A 16693-nucleotide genomic window follows, 5' to 3' on the forward strand; every position below is an offset into this window, starting at 1 on the left:
AGTTTAACATCTCATCCGAAAGATGGCACCTCCGACAGTGCAGCACTCCCTCAGTACTGCACTGGGAGAGTCGGCCTAGATTTTTGTGCTCAAGTCTCTGGAGTGGGACCTGAACCCACGACTTTCTGACTCGGAGGCAAGGGTGTTACCCACTGAGCCACAGCTGACACCATTTGCACTACACTGGAATTCAGCACAGCAGTGACATCACCAATCAACTGTGGCGATGCAATAAATCAAATCACAGGTTCTACAAATTAGAAGGCAAAACCAGGCCCGAGGGACAAGAGCACATACTAGGGACAAAGGCGCCTAACTATACCAGCTACAGTGCCTTTTGGCTGCTGGTTTCCAACATCAGACTGCTTCAGAAACTAATTCTGTCTGAATACAAGCTGTGTTTAGCAGGGTAGAGAGAATAGACATCTCTTTGCTCCTGCACCACCCACCCCCCCCCCCACACCCACTCCGATACAATTCGAAGCCAAAGAGATGAGTTGACTTGCTGGAAGACTGCCTAATGCCTGCCAGAAACCACCCTGTCAAAACATCAAAAGAAGCACAGCCCGGCTGTCAGCCCTCGACACAATTATAGTTGGAGCGACACCAGGAGACTTACTGATGCTTCAGCCAGCTTCCTTGTTCTTGCTAAGGACACGGGTGGCTGCAACAGCAGATGGTGTGTATACATACACACTATATATACATGCACACACATATACACATTATATACGCACACACACTAGATACACGCTCACACCACACGCGCACACACTAGATACACACACCACGTGCACACACTATACACACGCGCACACGATACACACGCGCACACGATACACACCCCACGCGCGCGCACACTATACGCACGCGCGCTATACACACACACACGCACTCTACACACACACACACACACTCTACACTCTCTACACACACGCACTCTACACACACGCACTCTACACACACGCACACACACACTCTACACACACACACTCTACACACAAACACTCTACACACAAACACTCTACACACACACACACTCTACACACACACACACTCTACACACACACACACTCTACACACACACACACACTCTACACACAACTACACACACACTCTACACACACACACTCTACACACTCACACACACACTCTACACACACACACTCTACACACACACACACTCTACACACACACACTCTACACACACACACACACACACTCTACACACACTCACACTCTACACACACTATATACACACACACACTACACACACATACACACACACACACTCTACACACACACACACACAACACACTACACACACACACTCTACACACACACACTCTATACACACACACTCTATACACACACACTCTATACACACACACACACACTCTACACACACACACTCTACACACACACACACACTCTACACAACTACTCACACACTCTACACACACACACACTCTACACACTCACACACTCCTACACACACACACACTCTACACACAGCACACACTACACACACACACACTCTACAAACACTACACACACACTACACACGCACACTCTCTCTACACTCACACACACACACAACACACACTACACACACACACTCTACACACACACACTCTATACACAAACAGCTCTATACACACACACACACCACTCTACACACACACACTCTACACACACACACTCTACACACACACACTACACACACACACTACACACACACACACACTACACACACACACACACACACCACACACACTATACACACACACGACTCTATATATATAATACACACACACACTCTACACACACACACACATCTCTATACACACACACTCAATACACACACACACTCTACACACCACACTCTCACTCTACACACACACACACACTCTACACACACACTCTACACACACACTCTACACACACACACACACTACACACACACACACTCTACACACTCTATACACACACACACTCTATACACACAGACACACACACTCTACACACACACACTCTATCAACACTCACACACTCTACACACACACACACACTCACACTCTACACACACACTCTCACTCTACACACACACACACTCACACTCTACACACACACTCTCACTCTACGACACACACTACACACTCTATATACACACACACTCTACACACACTACACACACACTCTACACACACTACACACACTCTACACACACTCTACACACACACTCTACACACACACACTCTACACACACTCTACACACACACACTCTACACACACACACACACACACACTCACACACACACTCTATACACACACTCTATACACGACACACACACACACACTCTACACACACACTCTCACTCTACAAACACACTACACACACTCTATATACACACACATACACACACTCTACACACACTACACACACACACTCTACACACACACACTCTACACACACACACACTCACTCTACACACACACTCTACACACACACACTACACACTCTACACACACACTCTACACACACACACTCACACTCTATACCACACACACACACACACACACTACACACACACACACACACTCACTACACACACACACACTCTACACACACACACTCTACACACACACTCTACACACTCTATACACACACACACACTCTACACACACTCTCACTCTACACACACTCACCACTACACACACTCTATATACACACACACACACACACACTAACACACACTCTACACACACACACACTCTACACACACACACTCTACACACACACACACACTCCACACACACACTCCACACACACTCACTCTACACACTCTATACACACACACACACACACTACACACACACACACTCTACACACACACACTCTACACACACACACTCTACACACACACACTCTACACACACACACTCTACACTCTATACACACACACACACACACACACTCTACACACACACACTCTACACACACACACACACACACACACACTCTACACACACACACTCTACACACACACACTCTACACACACACACTCTACACACACACTCTACACACACACTCTACACACTCTATACACACACACACTCTATACACACACACACACACTCTATACACACACACACTCTATACACACAGACACACACACTCTACACACACACACACACACACACACACACTCTACACACACACACACACACTCTACACACACTCTCTCTCTACACACACACACACACTCACTACACACACACACACACTCTACACACACTCTCACTCTACACACACACTACACACACTCTATATACACACACATACACACACACTCTACACTCACTACTCACACTACACACACACACACTCTACACACACTACACACACACACACACTCTACACACACACACACTCTACACACACTCTCACTCTACACACACACTACACACACTCTATATACACACACTCTACACACACACACACACACACACACACACACACACACACACTCTACACACACTCTCACTCTACACACACACTACACACACTCTATATACACACACATACACACACACTCTACACACACTACACACACACACTCTACACACACACTCTACACACACTACACACACACACACACTCTACACACACACACACTCTACACACACACACACACTCACTACACACACACACACTCTACACACACTCTACACACACACACTCTACACACACACTCTACACACACACACTCTACACACACACACTCTACACACTATACACACACACACACTCTACACACACACTCTCACTCTACACACACACACACACACACTACACACACTCTATATACACACACACACTACACACACACACTCTACACACACACACTCTACACACACACACTCTACACACACACACTCTACACACACACACTCTACACACACACACTCTACACACTCTATACACACACACTCACTCTACACACACACACACACACTACACACACTCTATATACACACACATACACACACACTCTACACACACTACACACACACACTCTACACACACACACTCTACACACACACACACTCACTCTACACACACACTCTACACACACACACACTACACACTCTACACACACTCTACACACACACACTCTACACACTCTATACACACACACCCACACACACACTACACACACACACTCTACACACACACTCACTACACACACACTCACTACACACACACTCACTCTACACACACACACTCTACACACACACACTCTACACACACACACACTCTCACTCTACACACACACACACACTCTACACACACACACTCTACACACACACACTCTACACACACACACTATACACACACACTCACTCTACACACACACACACTCTACACACACACACTCTAACACACACACACTCTCACTCTACACACACACACTACACACACTCTATATACACACACACACTACACACACACACTCTACACACACACACACTCTACACACACACACACACTCTACACACACACTCTACACACACTACACACACACACTCTCTACACACTCTCTACACACACACACACACTATATATATACACACACACACACACCACACACTCTATACACACACACTCCACACACACACACTCTACACACACACACTCTATACACACACACACACACACACACACACACTCTACACACACACTCTCACTCTACACACACACACTCTCACTCTACACACACACACACACTACACACACTCTATATACACACACACACTACACACACACACTCTACACACACACACACTCTACACACACACACACTCTACACACACACACACTCTACACACACACTCTATACACACACACACTCTCTCTCTACACACACACACACACTCTATACACACACACACTCTACACACACTACACACACACACTCTCTACGCACACTCTCTACGCACACTCTCTACACACACACACACTCTATATATATACACACACACACACACCACACACACTCTATACACACACACTCCACACACACACACACACACTCTACACACACACACACTCACTCTACACACACACACACACTCTACACACACACACTCTACACACACACACACTCTACACACACGCTACACACACACACTCTACACACACACACTCTACACACACACTCTACACACACACTCTACACACACACTCTACACACACACTCTACACACACACTCTACACACACACTCTACACACACACTCTACACACACACTCTACACACTCTACACACACACACTCTCACTCTATACACACACACTACACACACTCTATATACACACACACACTACACACACTCTACACACACTACACACACTCACTCTACACACACACACACTCTACACACACACACTCTACACACACACACACTCTACACACACACACACTCTACACACACACACTCTATACACACACACTCTACACACACACACTCTATACACACACACACACACTCTACACACACACTCTACACACACACACACACTCACTCTATATATACACACACACACTACACACACACACACTACACACACTACACACACTACACACACACTCTACACACACACACTCTACACACACACACACTCTACACACACGCTCTATACACACACGCTCTATACACACACACTCTACACACACACACTCTACACACACACACTCTACACACACACACTCTACACACACACACTCTACACACACTACACACACACACACACACACTCTACACACACTACACACACACACTCTACACACTCTCTACACACTCTCTACACACTCTCTACACACTCTCTACACACTCTCTACACACTCTCTACACACACACACTCTATACACACACACACACACACACTCTATACACACACACACTCTATACACACAGACACACACACTCTACACACACACACACACACACACACACTCTACACACACACACACTCTACACACACACTCTACACACACACTCTACACACACACACTCTACACACTCTATACACACACACACTCTATACACACACACACACACACACTCTATACACACACACACTCTATACACACAGACACACACACTCTACACACACACACACACACACACACACACACTCTACACACACACACACTCTACACACACACTCTACACACACACACTCTACACACACACACACACACACACACTACACACACACTCTCACTCTACACACACACATACACACACTCTATATACACACACATACACACACACTCTACACACACATACACACACACTCTACACACACTACACACACACACTCTACACACACACACTCTACACACACACACACTCACTCTACACACACACACTACACACACACACTCTCTACACACTCTCTACACACTCTCTACACACTCTCTACACACACACACACTCTATATATATACACACACACACACACCACACACACTCTATACACACACACTCCACACACACACACACACTCTACACACACACACTCTACACACACACACTCTACACACACACACTCTACACACACACACTCTATACACACACACACACACACACTCTACACACACTCTCACTCTACACACACACTCTCACTCTACACACACACACACACTACACACACTCTATATACACACACAACACACACACTCTACACACACACACACACTCTACACACACACACACTCTACACACACACTCTATACACACACACACTCTCTCTCTACACACACACACACACTCTATACACACACACTCTACACACACACTACACACACACACACACACTCTACACACACACACTCTCTACACACACTCTCTACACACACTCTCTACACACACACACACTCTATATATATATACACACACACACACCACACACACTCTATACACACACACTCCACACACACACACACACACTCTACACACACACTCCACACACACACACACTCACTCTACACACACACGCTCTACACACACGCTCTACACACACACTCTACACACACTCTACACACACTCTACACACACTCTACACACACTCTACACACACACACTCTCACTCTATACACACACACACACACACACTACACACACTCTATATACACACACACACTACACACACACTCTACACACACACACACTACATACACACACACACTACACACACACTACACACACACACACTACACACTCTACACACACACACACTCTACACACACACACTCTACACACACACACACTCTACACACACACACACTCTACACACACACACACTCTACACACACTCTACACACACACACTCTAACACTACACACACTCACACACTACACACACACACACTCTACACACACACACTCTACACACACACACTCTACACACACACACTCTACACACACACACTCTACACACACACACTCTACACACACACACTCTACACACACACACTCTACACACACACTCTACACACACACTCTACACACACACTCTACACACACACACACTCACTCACACACACACACACACACACACACACTCTACACACACACACTCTACACACACACACACACTACATACACTACACACACACACTCACACACTCTATACACACTCACACACTACACACACACACTACACACACACACACTCACACACACTCTACACACACACTCTCTACACACACTCTATATATACACACACACACACTCTATATATACACACACACCACACACACTCCACCCACACACACTCCACGCACACACACTCTACACGCACACACACTCTACACACACACACTCTACACACACACTCTACACACACACTCTACACACACACTCTACACACACACACTCTACACACACACACACTCACTCTACACACACACACACACACTACACACTCTACACACACACACACTACATACACTACACACACACTCTACACACACACACTCTACACACACACACACACTCTACACACACACACTCTACACACACACTACACACACACACTCTACACACACACTCTATACACACACTCACACTACACACACACACACTCACACACACTCTCTACACACACTCTCTACACACACTCTCTACACACACTCTATATATACACACACACCACACACACTCTACACACACCACACACACAACACACACACTCTACACACACACACACACTCTACACACACACACTCTACACACACACACACACACTCACTCTACACACACACTCACTCTACACACACACTCTACACACACACTCTACACACACACACTCTACACACACACACACTACACACACTCTACACACACACACACTACATACACTACACACACACACTCTACACACACACACTCTACACACACACACACTCTACACACACACACACACTCTACACACACACACACACTCTACACACACACACACACTACATACACTATACACACACACACACACTCTACACACACACTCTACACACACACTCACACACTACACACTCTCTACACACACACACACACACTCTATACACACACACACACACTCTATACACACACACACTCTACACACACACTACACACACACACTCTACACACACACTACACACACACACTCACACACACTCACACACACTCTACACACACACACACACTCACACACTCTACACACACACACTCACACACACTCTACACACACACTCTCTACACACACTCTATATATACACACACACCACACACACTCTACACACACCACACACTCCACACACACACTCTACACACACACACACTCTACACACACACACTCTACACACACACACACACTCACTCTACACACACACACACTCTACACACACACACTCTACACACACACACACTCACTCTACACACACACACTCTACACACACACACACACACTACACACACACACTCTACACACACACACTACACACACACACTCTACACACTACACACACACACACACTCTACACACACTACACACACACACACTCACACACACTCTACACACACACACACTCACACACACCACACACTCTACACACACCACACACACACACTCTATACACACACACACACTCTACACACACTCACTCTACACACACTCACTCTACACACACACACACTCTACACACACACACACACTCTATATACACACACACACACTCTATATATACACACACACACACACCACACACACTCTACACACACCACACACACACACTCTATACACACACACTCCACACACACTCTACACACACACACACTCTACACACACACACACACTCTATATATACACACACACACACACCACACACACTCTACACACACCACACACACACACTCTATACACACACACTCCACACACACTCTACACACACACACACTCACTCTACACACACACACACTCTACACACACACACACACTCTATACACACACACACACACTCTATACACACACTCTCTACACACACTCTACACACACACTCCACACACACTCCACACACACACACACACTACACACACACACTCTACACACACACACACTCACTCTACACACACACACACACACTCTACACACACACACACACACTCTATACACACACACACTCTACACACACACACTCTACACACACACACTCTACACACACACACTCTACACACACACACTCTACACACACACTCTACACACACACACTCTACACACTCACTCTACACACACACACTCTACACACACACACTCTACACACACACACTCTACACACACACACTCTACACACACACTCTACACACACACACTCTACACACACACTCTACACACACACTCTACACACACACACACTCACTCTACACACACACACACACTCTACACACACACTCTACACACACACTCTACACACACACTCTACACACACACTCTACACACACACTCTACACACACACTCTACACACACACTCTACACACACACTCTACACACACACTCTACACACACACTCTACACACACACTCTACACACACACTCTACACACACTGTATACACACACACTATACACACACACACACACACACTAGACACACCACACTCACACACACTATACACACACACTATACACACCACACACACTATACACACACTATACACACACACACTATACACACCACACACTATACACACACACACACACTCTACACACACACTCTATACACACACACACTCTACACACACACACTCTATACACACACACTATACACACACACACACTATACACACACTGACACACACAGACACTAGACACACACACACACTATACACACCACACACACCCACACACTACACACACACACCCACACACACTATACACACACACACTATACACACCACACACTATACACACACTATACACACACATATTATATAATGCACACAATTAAACTGCTGTGTATTTAAATTAATTCATCAAACACTATTTCCAGAAGCGGCGAAGAGAAGACACCGGGGATGGATTTTTAATTTGCCACCCGGGCGTTGAAAATCGTTTACACCCTTATAGAAACCACCTGATTTTCATCAACATTAAAATTAATAGAATTGAAAATTGGGTGGTTTCTGTAATGGGCAAACATTCCTCAACATCAATTTTGCATCCGAGGGCAAGTTGGAAATTCCACCCCACTTCGTGTTTTAGTAGATTGACTCTCAGAAGGAAGCCAATTACATTCTTTGCCTGTGGCTTTCTTCCCAACCCTATACATATGCACACACAGCAAAATGACCAGCACCTACCTCAAAGACCTGGACTGGTTGTCGTGGGGACAGTAATGTGCTCTTGTCATGAGTATATATCGCAGCTCTAAGCTGCAAGGGATGCGATACATCTCACACAATTGTAGAAACCGAACACAACAAACAGATCACAATGCTCATATCTCTCGCACCCCATCCAATAGATGTGATACAATGCTTAAAAACCTTTCTCTAGACAGGGAACATTGCTGGGTGGGATGGATTACAACATATTACAGTGGACAAGACATCTCTTGTTATGGAAAGAACCGAGATGGTTTAAGAAACCAATAATAAAGTTGTCAGTGTATTTTTTTTGATGCTGGTGGAAGGTTTCTGTTCCAATTGCTGCAATATTTTGAAATACCCACTTAGCTGCGAGTCCACCTTTACAAGTCGATGCATAGAGAGATAATGGCGAGGATGGGGGGGGGGGGGGGGTGACGACCATGAGGGAGATGGCGGGGAGGAGGGGAGACAGCGGGCGACGAGGGGGGCGACCACGGACGAGGGCGACTGCGGGTGAGGGGATGTGGCGACCGTGGGCGAGGGGGTGACCGTGGGCGAGGGGGTGACCGTGGGCGAGGGGGCGGCGACCACAGGGGATGCGACAACAGAAGAGCGCAGAGGGGAGTGCGAGACATTCTACACCTTTACTTTAAACAGTACCAGCAAAAGTGACCATGAAGTTACCAGATTGTCATCAATGCCAGTGGTCCATTAATGTCCTTTAGGGAAGGAAACCTGCCATCCTAACCCGGTCTGTGCCTACAGTCCCACAGCAACGTGGCTGATGCTGAACTGCCCTCTGAAGTGGCCTTGCAAGCCCCTCAAACCGTTACCATCACCTTCTCAAGGGGCAACTAGGGATGGGTAGTAAATGCCAGCCTCGTCAGTGATGCCCACATCCCAGGAATGAAACAGAGCACTGAGGGTTCCACCCTGCTCAGGTGGATTAAAAAAATACCATGAACTATTTGTAGAACATCAGAGCGTTCTCCCAGTGTCCTCGTCAAACACCACCATCAAATACCACCATCAAAAAACTATCAACTAGTCACTTGTCTCTCTGCTGGTTGGTCGATCAAAGTGTTCTGCCTATGTAACAGCCACTGCAATGAAAACAGTTTTGAGATGATAAAAAAAAGTGTTATTTAAATGCAAGCCTTTGTTCCTTTGGGCCAGTGTTGGCCAATCCATTAGCCGTCTGCCACGTGTGGGTAATTGGGAACCCAGATGTGGATAATTGCATCTTTTCATTAATAAAAAATGAGTACTGTAATAGACAAAGTGATCTCAATACTCATTCGCACAAGAACAACTTGTATTTTATTTATATAGCGTGTTTAACACGATAAAACTTCTTAAGGTGCTTCACAGGAGCATCATCAAACAAGATTTGACACCGAGCAATTAGATCGCCCCACAAACCTTCTAAAATTCGAGGGACTGCAAGCCAAGTTTATGCAACCACCCGAGAAGATGGGTACCAACTAAAATAATTTTTTAAATGACAGGCTGGTTGAGTTTGAATGTGTGAAATGATGAATGAATTTATGCATCTTAAATACAGTATGATTGTTTATCTTTTAGGCTGTAAAAGATCTTGCAGCACTGCAACCTGGCACATTGTATCCTCGCTACATGCCTTGAAACCAAACTGAAAATGAAAATAAACCAGGAGATACAATTTATATCCCACCAGAGCGCTGACGAAGTGCAACAAAGCTGCATATTGTATTCTATATGCCACACGCTAGGGAAATAATATTGGCCTTGAATCTTAAATCTTTCAATTTTAAAAGGCAAATAATGCTGACAGAAAAACTGAGGATTGGCTCCAGGAATCATCACTGTCAAACTCTTCCCCCTCCTCCACACCAAGTTATCTGCATGTAGTGGAAAGAGAAATCATAATAGATATATTTAAAAATTAGGTTTTTTTTATTCGTTCATGGGATGTGGGCGTCGCCGGCATGGCCAGCATTTATTGCCCATCCCTAATTGCCCTCGAGAAGGGGGTGGTGAGCCGCCTTCTTGAACCATTGCAGTCCGTGTGGTGAAGGTGCTCCCACAGTGCTGTTAGGGAGGGAGTTCCAGGATTTTGACCCAGCGATGATGAAGGATCAGCGATATACTTCTAAGTCAGGATGGTGTGTGACTTGGAGGTGGTGGTGTTCCCATGCACCTGCTGCCTTTGTCCTTCTAGGTGGAAGAGGTCGCGGGTTTGGGAGGTGCTGCCGAAGAAGCCTTGGCGAGTTGTTGCAGTGCATCTTGTAGATGGTACACACTGCAGCCACGGTGCGCCGGTGGTGGAGGGAGTGAATGTTTAAGGTGGTGAATGGGGTGCCAATCAAGCGGGCTGCTTTGAGCTTCTTGAGTGTTGTTGGAGCTGCACTCATCCAGGCAAGTGGAGAGTATTCCATCACACTCCTTACTTGTGCCTTGTAGATGGTAAAAAGACACAACATCCAAGAGAGAGAGCGAGCGAGCTGATGAAAAACTATCAACCCCAAATATTAACCAGCATTAACCAACCTCATTCAGATACTGACCGGCAGGTTGTGTGTATTTACACCTCTCTCTCTCTTTTTAATGCAAGATTATTTTAAACAGTAGTTCACAAACTTAAGTATGTCGAGAAGGAACCCTCCCTTCTCCAAGTATTGACACGCTCCTGGGGACAATCCCCAAGAATGCTACCATTACAGGAAATGATTTGTGTTTATTAGCACAGAGCAACAGCAATCCCATACCAACGAGTCAACAAATGCAAATCTGAAATGCTTGTACATTCCTCTGGCGAACCCCTGTGAGTCCCGTTCGAAAGCCAATGATTTTAAAAGTGCCAGGAAAAAACTTAAAGCAGAACCTCTTCCAGTGCAGGTACAAGTCCACTTGGCTCTTGTTTATTGACTCTATATATACACAAAACCATGCGAGCCTTTAAAAAGGAGCAGGGATTTTTTTTTAATGGTTTTATAGGGGAAGTGGAATGGGATTAAACAGTGGGAGCCGACAGACAAATGAATTCTAACTAATCTTTCCAACCAAAGGACAAACGCTTCAAACCTTCCTCGCCCCCGTCTAAAATAAAAGATTCGCAACTAAGTCCAACCACGTTGTAACAACGCATCGCTCGAATACAATTTTAAAAATTGAAGTAAGTTTCTTTAAGCAGCAGCAGTGGCGTTGAGTTCATCGCTGCTAACGTACACAACTCTCATCATTCGCGGAACAAGGTCCAACGACAATAAAAAAACAATACAATTAACGCGGACAGAGCAGTTCCCAAGCTAATTCAACAGATGCCGTAAGTCATGGTGGTGATCACTACAATGTATTCGCCTCCTGTAAACAGATTAAAAACCTACAAAGTTAACATTAAAACCTGCTTTGGGAAACATTGTAATTGTTCTCAGTGGGAAAAAAAAGCAAGAGTAGATAACGGGGAACCTGGCATCACACGATAGCAAAACAAAACCCTTAGGCAACTGGTTATCTCATAGTTCCAAGCAGGAAAAACAAATCGGGGGAGGGCGAGGGTTTAAGGTGGGGGGTGTGGGGGGATAGAGAGGACAGGAAAAGATAAATTTAAAAAAACAGCTTGGTGCTGAAATTGAATTGGTAATTTTTTTTAAATTTTCCTCACAGAAAAACACTATTAGTCCCTTGTACAAATGTTACTAGAAACACAGACAGTCCATGTTTTGGGGGGCGGGGGGAGTCTATTGATGAGACCCTCGGGGGTTTGTGCAAATCATCTCTACTCCCTCACATTAAAAAAAATAGGGAATAAAAACTCTGGTATAAAACATTAACACCCAGCACAAAGAACTGTGGGGCTACTCCAGGAGGGTAAAATTTAAAAAAAAGAGGGGAAGGGGAATAAATGGGGAGAGATTTAGGAAAGAAGGTGATGTTGTTGGGAGGAGGGGGGAGGAGGGGAGGGGGGGGGGGGGGAGGAGGGGAGGGGGGGGGGGGAGGGGAGGGGGGGGGGAGGGGAGATGATGGGGAGGGATGGGGAGATGTTGTTGGGAGGAAGGATGGGGAGATGTTGTTGGGTGGGGTGGGGAGATGTTGTTGGGTGGGGTGGGAAGATGTTGTTGGGAGGGATGGGATGGGGAGATGTTGGGTGGGATGGGGAGATGTTGGGTGGGGTGGGGTGGGATGGGATGGGGAGATGTTGGGTGGGGTGGGATGGGGAGCTGGAGCTGGGGCCGGGGCGGGCGGGCGCCGCCTGACTGTCCAATTCCCCCCTCAGAGGGTCTCACCTTTCTGAGCGGAGAATGCCGCGTACCAAGAGACGGAGAGCACGCCGCACAACACCACCGCCGTCACAACAGTCCCATTTCGCAGCCTCATTTCACCGGGCAGACATCATCATTGTTGTTATTATTTTTTTTGCGTGTTGGTTTATTCTCATCTAGAGAGCGCCTTCCATCCTCTCCCTCTCCCTCTCTCTCCCGCTTCTTCCAGCGCCGCCTCCCGCGCACTACTTCCCTCGCACACACCGCGGACTCTGACGCACGTCGGCCGCTGACGGAGGGAGGGGGGGTGAGCGGGCTTGCGTCAGGACGCAATGCGTCGGCCTGTCACCCGGCGGACGGATACCCAGCCCGGGCGGGCGGGAGTGTTTTTTTTAATTGATTTCGCGGTTCGCACTCGCGCGGTCGGTTCACATTATTGTTCAAGGGGCGCATGCGCGCCGCCCCCAAACCCCCCCCACCGTGAGGCATGAAAATAAAAGATGCTGGATTTTAAAAAACGAAGTACTAATCGAAGTGAATTGAAAGGTATTGGGAGCCGGTAGAGAACCCGACTGCCAGGTAAGCGTGACTATAGTTTCTGACAATCTAAGGGATGCTAATGCTGAAGTGGCCGCTGCCCCTGGAGTATCCATGGCAACCCAGGTGGGCTGGAGGCTGGGCCCAAGGAAAGAAAGAAAGAAAGACAGACTTGCATTTATCTTCTTCTTCTCGTCTTCTTAGGCAGTCCCTGGGAACCGAGGATGACTTGCTTCCACGTTAAAAATGAGTTCTCAGGTGGCTGATGAGTCCAATGCGGGACCTACAGTCTCTGTCACAGGTGGGGCAGACGGTGGTTGAAGGGGTGGGTGGGGTGCTTGCGCTGCCTGCGCTTGGCTTCCGCTTGCTCCCGGTGAAGAGACTCGAGGTGTTCGGTGCCTTCCCGGATGCTTCTCCTCCACTTTGTGCGGTCTTGGGCCAGGGATTCCCAGGTGTCGGTGGGGATGTTACACTTTTTCCAAGGAGGCTTTGAGGGTGTCCTCGAAGCGTTTCCTCAGCCCACCTGGGGCTCTCTTGCCGTGCCGGAGCTCCGAGTAGAGCGCTTGTTTTGGGAGTCTCGTATCGGGTATGTGGACAATGTGACCCGTCCATCGGAGCTGATCGAGCGTGGTCAAAGCTTCGATGCTGGGGATGTTAGCCTGAGCAAGAACACTGACGTTGGTGCACCTATCCTGCCAATGGATTTGCAGGACCTTGCGGAGGCAGCGTTGGTGGTACCTCTCCAGTGCTTTGAGGTGCCTGCTGTACATGGTCCACTTGCATTTATATAGCGCCTTTCACGACCACCGGACGTCTCAAAGCGCTTCGCAGTCACTGAAGTACTTTTTGGAGTGCAGTTACTGTTGTAATGTGGGAAACGCAGCAGCCAATTTGCGCACAGCAAGATTCCGCAAACAGCGACGTGACAATGACCAGATCATCTGGTTGTTTTTGTTATGTTGGTTGAGGGATAAATATTGGCCCCAGGACACCGGGGAGAACCC

The 16693-nt window shown here is 46.8% G+C and overlaps 1 protein-coding gene across 1 annotated transcript in view; it reads right to left on the reverse strand.

Moving 5' to 3' along the window:
* mgat4b (alpha-1,3-mannosyl-glycoprotein 4-beta-N-acetylglucosaminyltransferase B) overlaps positions 1-15457 on the reverse strand; it is a 373057-nt gene extending 357600 nt beyond the window's left edge. Inside the window, exon 1 of the mRNA XM_085996041.1 lies at positions 15177-15457. Within this exon, the coding sequence (XP_085852167.1) occupies positions 15177-15267 (91 nt within the window). The 5' untranslated portion in view covers positions 15268-15457. The remainder of the gene's footprint in view (positions 1-15176) is intronic.
* Between the last annotated feature and the right edge of the window lie 1236 nt (positions 15458-16693).

This window comes from Somniosus microcephalus, chromosome 8 (assembly GCF_052327205.1).
Source record: "Somniosus microcephalus isolate GS21.2 chromosome 8, FLI_Smic_1.0, whole genome shotgun sequence".
Taxonomy (NCBI): domain Eukaryota; kingdom Metazoa; phylum Chordata; class Chondrichthyes; order Squaliformes; family Somniosidae; genus Somniosus; species Somniosus microcephalus.